Source organism: Coccinella septempunctata, chromosome 9, assembly GCF_907165205.1.
Source record: "Coccinella septempunctata chromosome 9, icCocSept1.1, whole genome shotgun sequence".
NCBI lineage: Eukaryota > Metazoa > Arthropoda > Insecta > Coleoptera > Coccinellidae > Coccinella > Coccinella septempunctata.
The window spans coordinates 1,345,767-1,355,175 of NC_058197.1; the positions used below are offsets into that span (position 1 = coordinate 1,345,767).

At 33.7% G+C, this 9,409-nt stretch overlaps 1 protein-coding gene across 1 annotated transcript; it reads right to left on the reverse strand.

Moving 5' to 3' along the window:
* Positions 1-5,141: 5,141 nt before the first annotated feature.
* LOC123320626 lies at positions 5,142-6,192 on the reverse strand. Its single transcript, XM_044907992.1, has 2 exons — positions 6,125-6,192; positions 5,142-5,939 (listed from the first exon to the last, which is right to left on the reverse strand). Exon 2 carries the CDS (start codon positions 5,880-5,882, stop codon positions 5,142-5,144), a length of 741 nt encoding a protein of 246 aa, XP_044763927.1. The 5' UTR covers positions 5,883-5,939; positions 6,125-6,192.
* Between the last annotated feature and the right edge of the window lie 3,217 nt (positions 6,193-9,409).

The following is a 9,409-nucleotide window of genomic DNA, read 5'->3' on the forward strand; positions in this document are numbered from 1 at the left end:
GATGAACAATATCTACACGCTCAACTAATATGGTCCACATTCAATTGTCAATCATTGAAAGATATATGATGTTATATCTTAAAACTGATATTATGCTTTTAGCCGATGTGTTTGAACAATTCCGCAATAGCTGTATAAAAGAGTATGAATTAGATCCTATTCATTTTTACACCCTTCCGGGTTATACCTTTCAATGTATGCTTAAAACAACAAAAATCAAATTAGAAATCATTAAAGATATTGACATATTACTATTCATAGAAAACGGTATAAGAGGTGGAATAAGTCAGTGTTCAAACAGATACTCTACGGCTAATAACAAATATATGGGGCCAAAATTCGATGTTAATGAACCTGAAAAGTATTTACTCTACTTAGATGTGAATAACTTATATGGTTGGGCTATGAGTCAGTTTTTGCCATATGGGGGATTCAAGTGGACAGACACAAATATAGATATTACACAAATACCTGATGATGCTCCCGAGGGATATATTTTAGAGGTTGATTTGGAATATCCCGCCGAAATACACGACAAGCACAAAGACTTGCCATTCTGTGCGGAATCACGTATCCCACCTGGATCAAAGTTGCCTAAATTATTAACTACCCTTTATCATAAAAAAAATTATATCGTGCATTATAGGACGTTAAAACAAGCCTTGAGTCATGGACTTGTTTTGAAAAAAGTCCATAGAGTTCTTCAATTCAAACAATCTGCCTGGCTCAAAATGTATATTGACAAAAATACACATTTGAGGCAGACAGCAAAGAACAATTTCGAAAAAAATCTTTTCAAATTAATGGTTAATGCTGTGTATGGGAAAACGATTGAAAACGTCCGGAAGCATAGAGAAGTTAAATTGGTCAACAAATGGTATGGCAGATATGGTGCAATGAATTTGATTTCTAGCCCTTTCTACAAGGATAGAATGATCTTCGGAGAAAATCTAGTCGCTATTGAATTGCAAAAGCGTTTAATCACAATCGATAAACCAATATATGTAGGAATGTCTGTATTAGACATTTCAAAGGTTTGCTTGTACGAATTTCATTACGATTATTTCCAACCTAATTTCAAAGAAAGTATATTGAATTATGTAGATACTGATAGTTTAACTTATGAGGTATCAAATCAAAATCCCTATGAGTGCATAAAACGAGATTGCTACGCACGCTTTGATACATCTGACTATCCTAAAGGAAATCCATATGGAATTCCTCAAGTCAATAAAAAAGTATTGGGTTTGATGAAGGATGAGAATAATGGTAAGATTATGACCGATTTCGTAGGATTAAGATCAAAAATGTACTCATTTCGTGTTGATAAAGAGGAAATAAAAAAAGTGAAAGGCATAAAGCGGAATGTGATTAAAAGCCTTTCTTTCGATGACTACTTGAAATGCTTGATTGATTCCAACACTAAATTAGTAAGACAAAGAAATATAATATCTAAATGTCATGATGTTTTTTCTATTGAACAGGAGAAAATTGCATTGTGTAGTAGAGACGATAAAAGATACATCCTACCTAATTCACATTGTACTCTACCTTGGGGTCATTATCGAATACCATCATCATCCTAGATTCCAGAGGGTGAGAGGGGGAGAAATATAATGATGAATTATGCTGTGACAGCCATTGAGAGAACTTTCTCATACGACTCGAATTTGTCTGAGAAATTCATCAAAAAGTTTCCACAACAATATGAATGTTTTAGTTTATAATCCTCCTCCTCTTAAATATTTGTCTTTTTTGAAATACTTAAGCGATCCCTCTGTGTACCCCATTTATAGATATTTATATGAAAAGTTGGAAAGGGAACCTCCAGATTTATACAAATCCTCATTTTGTTTCGATTCCGAATCTTCAGATTCGGACTCTGAAATATTTTATTTATGAAATATGTTAAATGAACCATTCAACATTGTAAATATGTGGATATATATGTATATGAAATAAATACTAAGAAATGTATAAAAAGTATTTTTATTATCCTTCACAAATATTTCTCTATGTCACAAAGAATGTTGTTTTCATTTGAAATCATACATTCACATAATATCAAATTTTCAATAGAAGGATTGATCTGACAGAATATTCCTATTAGTTCTTCAATGGATTTCGAACTATCTTTTTTAATATTGGTTATAGTTATCAGAAAATTCTTATAATAAGATTTGAAATCAAGTTTCATAAGCATTTCCAATCTATTTCTGAGAAAACTTTTATTGAATTCTAGAATCTTAGCAACATCGTCGCTAATAAGATATAAATGATTTTCCTTCCTTGATATCATGATCATTTTGAATCCATTCACAGTTGTGGTTGTAACAGAAATATCATCAATAAATCGAATATCATTTGCTTCATTCAAGTTGAGGATTTCAGTAAGCATCATCCATTGCATGTAATCAAACGAAATGAACATTTTTCCACCAAACATCAAAGAGTCTTCATTCGTTGACAGCTTCACTGAGGGTTCATAGTTTCTCGCACTACTTAAGCCACAATCGATGTTATATCCTCCTGTTTTGAAATTTGTATTCAAAACAAATTTTTTTTCGATATCAATCATTTCAGAATCGTAATATGGAGATGGATTAAATTCACTCTCTTGACAGTACATGTTGCTGAACTGAAGATCAAAGCGATACTAAATTAAAAAATCTCTATAAACGGTTGGATTTATCTATCCATGAATCATGTGACTGATCGAATCCAAGCCATCTCACAAGTACTTTGTTTCCCCGCTCACATAGAATTTTTTCAACTAAATATATATCTGAGTTTGAAGCGCTTTGCAGTTCAGGCTCATAAAAAGCTCCTCGGATTGGATTACCTTGTAAGTCATCAAGAAGGTAAGTTACTGGATTAGTAATTTGTATCTTACTGATTTTGAATATTTCTGTTGTCCAATTTGGTAAATAACCCTTAGAGAAAACATGTTTGAATTTACTTATACGCACAGTATCACCAACTTTAAATTTTCCTCTACCAGCTATTTTGATGTGATTGTACCGACTTCTAAGTAGGAGTTTCTCATTTGACTTATTTACTTCGATAGGACTCATTCCAATTGTTCTATGTTTAATTGTATTGTAATCAGCGACAATTTTCGGTAGGATTTGCAACCAATAGTATGTTCCATTCAAACTGAAATACTTGAATAGTTTTTCTTTAAGAGTTCGTATTACTCGTTCAACAATTGCTGCTTTTTTCGCAGAATATGTATTGTAATGATTGATCTTATATTTTTTCATTAGGTTTTTGAATTTAAAATTGAAAAACTCTCTTCCTTGGTCAGTCTGTAGGTTCTTGGGTCTTCTATTACTCTGTTTCAATATTTCCGAAAACGCCTTAGTAACTTCTTCGGCACATTTCGTTTTCAATGCTTTAGTCCAGACAAATTTGGAAAGGCAATCAATCACAACGAGAACAAATGTATGATTTTTGTTTTCATCAGCATACGAGTCCATTTGCATCAAATCACTCTGCCACAAATCATCTATACCCTTGATGATAGTACGCCTTCGGGGGAAATTTTTTCTAGCTGGTCTATGTAGCTCATTAACCACTTGAACTTTCTCCTTTGAGTGCTCCATTGGAAATGGTCTTTTTTTTTAATTGAGTAGGATAACTATCGAGTCAGTTGTAGTTGTACCTAGTCTATTCGTAAAGTTAAAATCTCAATCAATTCTTTGTGACCTTCTCACTAAACTTTATAACAAATGATCTGAAATCTTCCCTCAGTTCTTGTTTCAAATCCTGAAGACATTTTTCCTGGTTGGATAAAACATCGGAGATAATTTTCTCATGGCTGAGCTCCAACTCGTTTTTGATACTTTGGACTCTGATTCCTAAATCCCCAATTAAATTGATAACTTTGAGCAATTCATTGTCTAGAATTTCTTTAGTCACAACATCACTTTTTTCGGTAGGTATTTTCACATTGCATAGCTTACGATTACCGAAATCATAATCACCATCTGAAGTTAAAGGGAAGCTTTGACTTTCAGTACGTTTACGTTTATATTTATTTTGTAGCCCTCGTGAGGTTCCACCAAACTTACTGAGAGGCATTCTTGAACTGTTGATCATTTCAAACTGCATTATTAATATATAATGTTGGCTTCGCGTAGTTCTTCGATAATAGATTGGATTTCATTATCCACCGATGTATTACCTGCATCTCTTGACGCATGAAGTAATTGTAATCTATCAACTAGTTCATTCACATCATTCCAATACACATACTCGACTGGTTTTTCATTGTATGTCAACAAACTACCTCCTTGAGTTGAAGTTAAAGGTTTTATAATTTCAACCCATTTAAATGCTGCTGATCCACGTCGTTGCTTTGTAGCATCAAACTGTCTCCTATGAACGTTTGTCAAATTTAAAACTGTTTTATAACATTGTGAATCCTCTTTCGTATAATCAGTCGGTTGTTTATCGAATATCAGTCTGTACAGCCCTGGTGTACCGGGAAATCGTTCATTATTGTCTATTATAATCTCACTAGTTTTCCCATCAAAACTGATAGCCTTGTTACCAAGAAACCATTTCGAAATTTTAGAATCGTATTTAGGCCCATATGTGATATCGACTACATTATCTTGTTCAGGGGATGGTAATATAGATGAAATATAATGTCTAGATTCAACTGGATACTGTTTCAAATATTCATCAACACTTGATTGGTACACATTTTTATACTGAGTCTCTTGACTTTCTTCTTCAGTGTTTTCCGGAAAGAAATCTTCCTTTGAAAAATATGAGGAATCTGACAGCCCTGCTGTCTGACGCTGTTTCAGAGCTGACAGCTTATCTGTCTGAAGCTGTGTTGGATCTGTCAGTTGAGCTGTCTTGAGCTGTACTGGAGCTGTATGGAGTTTCACAGTCTTCAATAAACCATCTGTTTGCTTATATTCTATTCTATCTAGTCGTTTGGTGATCGGATCAAATAATTGAGAAATTGATCGATCGTCTTCATTTTTTCCTAGCTTGAATGTGAGAAACTTCTTTCTCACATCTCTTATAAGTTGTTGTATTTTACGTTTTCTCTGCTGCTCAATAGCACTCTTCATTACGGCTTAGTTTGATCTATACTGAGGGCATTTCATGTATTTACATAATTTTTATATTTGACTGAATTTTTTTTTTATGAACCTATCAAATCCTTGACGATAGCGTCCTCCATCAATATCAAAGTTTTTAACAATAACAATGAATCCATATTTGGTTGAATTCCAACAGAATGCACACAGTTGTTTAAACTCTCCATATGACATATCCGGAGAGACATGCTCATTGAATGCATGTTTCAGATTAGTATCATCTTGTTTGAATAATACAATAACATTCAAGTTATCACGACATAAGTGTTTGCTTGCCATAACATAAGTTTGACATAGAAATGCCACATCAATGGCCTTATGTCGACCCATAGAGTAATAGGCTTTAATCTTATCTTGCTTATCTCCAACAACATCATCAAAAATAATGATAGAATTTTCTTCAGCGTCATTAGGATCAATTATATCATCATTCTCCTTGTATGGATGATAACCTATTTCAGGCACGCCTTTCAGCACTTGTTCCAACAATTGATATTTCGGTTGATAAAGACTCTTAGAATAAATATATATATTTTTGAATCGTAATCCATTCGGAGATAACAGTAAACTCAAAAGTGCATTGGATTTTCCACAACCACTTGGTCCGGCAAATAAAATTCGACAACTGTCAGGAAAGAGATCTCCATGTTTTGGAAATCTTTCATTTTCTAACATATCTAAATTATCAACTGATAAAACAGATGGTTGCTGTTCGACTTCCATCTTACAATCAAATAAAGCCAGATCCTCTTTCTGTCTCATTATATAATGTTATATATGAATAGAGCTTACACATTATTTATTCAGTATAATGCTGACCTTCGCCAATGGTGGGGGTCTTATAAACTCCATAATAAATAAGCTTCCTATTGAACTCCATTTGCCTGGCTCCATCTAAACCAGTTGTGAAGAGAACGTGTAAGAAGCTGGGTGGAAAACTCACCGTGAAGAAACATTAGAGCATAATCCTTTTGATATCTGAGATAATTCAGTATAATGCTGACCTTCGCCAATGGTGGGGGTCTTATAAACTCCATAATAAATAAGCTTCCTATTGAACTCCATTTGCCTGGTGAGAAAAAAAAAATGATGAAAGTTGTACGATTATAATTAATATATTCTCTCTCTCTCTCTCTCTCTCTCTCTCTCTATAGGATACTCATATTGTGGACCTGGCACTAAACTGCAAAAACGATTAGAAAGAGGTGATCCTGGAATAAATCCTTTAGATCAGGCGTGTAAGGTTCATGATATAACCTATAGCAGGACAAACAATTTAGAAGAAAGACATAAAGCAGATAAAGAATTGGAAGATAGAGCTTGGAATCGATTTGGCTCCAAGGACGCTTCGTGGCGTGAAAAAACTGCAGCGCTTTTTGTAACTGGTACTATGAAAGCCAAACGAAAATTAGGTATGGGATATCGAAAATCCTTCCGGACTGCTATATTGAACCCTGTGAATAAGATATTACAAAAATCTAATACGAACGATATGAAGAAATCAGCATCCATAGCTCTGAGAGCAGCAAGAGCAGCTGTTAAAAGGGCAGGTGGTAAACGTAAAATACGAATTCCACGAACTATACCCTTTGAAAGTAAGTGTGGTGGAGTACTACCATTAATGGGTATTTTAGCTGGTTTGGGTGCTATTGGATCAGTGCTTGGAGGAAGTGGTTCAGTTGCCAATGCTGTTATCAATGCCAACAGAGCAAAAAAGAAGTTAGAGGAAGAAAAACGGCATAATAGGGCTATGGAAGCTATTGGACATGGATTGTTCTTAAAAAAGATGAATAAAGGTTATGGACTATTTTTGAAGAAGCAAAAAAAAAAAACCTCTGAAAAGTTTGCCCGAAAGGGCATTATATGATCACGAGATATTACAATTTGCCCAAAGTATTCCTCATTTTCGAGGTGTATTTATGCGAAACACTTTACCAAAAGCTATAAACAGAACAGAGTGTGGAGTTGTGAATTTAGATACTTCATATGGTCCAGGAACGCACTGGGTTGCATATGTCAAAAAGGGAAAAGATGTGGAATATTTTGATAGTTATGGAAATTTGAAACCGCCTAAAGAATTAGTTCGTTATTTCAGAAATTCTGAAATTAAATATAACCAAACTGATTATCAGAGAACTAATCCCTACAATTGTGGTCATCTGTGTTTGGAATTTTTATCAAACAAAATGATATAAATGAATAGATGATGTGTTACTCTCTTTCAGTCATGTCTGTTCTTTTCACATTGAAAGATCGATCTCCTATACTCTCTATTGATTTACCAACTCCAATAGAATTAGATCCAAATTACCAGTATGGCATTGCATTGATAGGATTTCATACTTATAACTCAATCCCAAACATTGACGAAAATAATAATAAGTTCTGTTATTATGAAACTAAAGCAGGTTTTGATGACTTTCTGAATGAAAATAAAAAGGTAATTGAAATTCCTTCAGGGGCGTATGAAATAAGTGATATTGAAGAATTTCTGAAGAAAAAACTACTTCCGGAAGAAAAATACAGGAGTGACAGTGAGGAACTATTTTTCTTAAGACCCAATCGCAATACACTCAAAAGTGAAATTTACCATAAAGACTTTGCGATTGATTTCTCCAAAGACAATTCGATTGGAAAACTCTTGGGGTTCTCTGAAATAATTCTTCCACCAAATCAAATTCACGAATCTGATATACCTGTTAATATTGTTAAGGTTCAAACTATACACATAGATAGCAATATTACTGGAGGAGCTTTCTATAACAATAGACCATCACATACAATATATGAATTTTCAGTAGACTCCGATCCTGGATATAGTATCGACGAAGTGCCTAGAAATTTGATTTATTTGCCACTGACGACATCAAGAATATACAATATAACTTTGAAAGTGCTCGATCAAGATTCTGAACTAGTTAACTTCAGGGGTGAGGAGATAATAATACGATTAGAATTGAAAAAATGGTCTTGATAATTAACTCATCATATAAATATGCAGCCCCTACTCCATCTATACCAGTTGTGAAAAATAAATATGCAGCCCCTACTCCATCTAAACCAGTTGTGAAGAGAACGTGTAAGAAGCTGGGTGGAAAACTCACCGTGAAGAATAAATTATTCCTAAAATCTATTGGACATGCTATCCAACAACACCTTTAACCTATATCAGCCAGTCAACAATGACGAATCAATCACAAAAGTGGAGACAAGAACATATTTGCCGTTTGTTAAATCTTTCGGCAATAATGATACTATTGAAATAACCATAAATCGTACTGATACATGGGTCCTTATGCATGATGCAGCTCTCATCATTAAGGGAAAACTTCAAAAAACTGCTGGTAATGGAACTGTTCAATTAGTTTTGAATGGGGGAGCTTTCCTTTTTGACACAATCTCATATGAGTTACATGGAACTGAAGTTGATTCGGTACGAGATCCAGGATTAATAAGTACAATAAAAGGATATCTGTGTTACGATAAAGATTCTGTGAGGGAATTGGAAACAGCTAGTTGGTCATATCCTGATGATCCTAAAATAAACGCTGATGGAAATTTTGTATTTAGAATACCATTAAGACATGTATTGAATTTCTTCGACGATTACCGTTTAGCTATCTGTGGGAAGCAAACTATTCGATTGATGATATCTCAAAATGACAATAATGCTATGAAAATCACACCTGGTCCCGAGGAAACAGTCAATGCTACAAAAGGCAAATTTACAATTGATAGTATCGAACTGAAAGTTAGACATATCTATCCAAATGATGTATTGAAGATTGAATTACTAGAATCAATGAAATCAAATAGAGCAATATTATTTCCATTCAGAAAATGGGAAATTCACGAATTGCCAACTCTGACAGCGAACTCTCTAACAGAAATATGGAATATCAAAACCACTTCAATTATTGATTATCCTAGATTCATAATATGCTGTTTTCAAACAAATAAGAAAAATAAGAGTACTGAAAATTCCACGTTATTCGACAATCTGGACATCTCAAATGTCCGTTTGCTACTGAATGGTGAATTCATTCCTCAAGAAAATTTAAGATTGAATTTCAATAAAAATGATTATGCAGAAGCATACTATAATTATACAGAATTTTCAACAAGTTATAATAATCTGAAAATCAATCCAATATTGCAATATTCAGACTTCAAAAACAGATGCTTATTTGTTATTGATTGCTCGAGACGAAGTGAATCTTTTAAATCTTCAACTGTTGATGTAAAACTTGAGATTGAATCTAGAGTTGGTTTTCCCACCTCCACTAAAG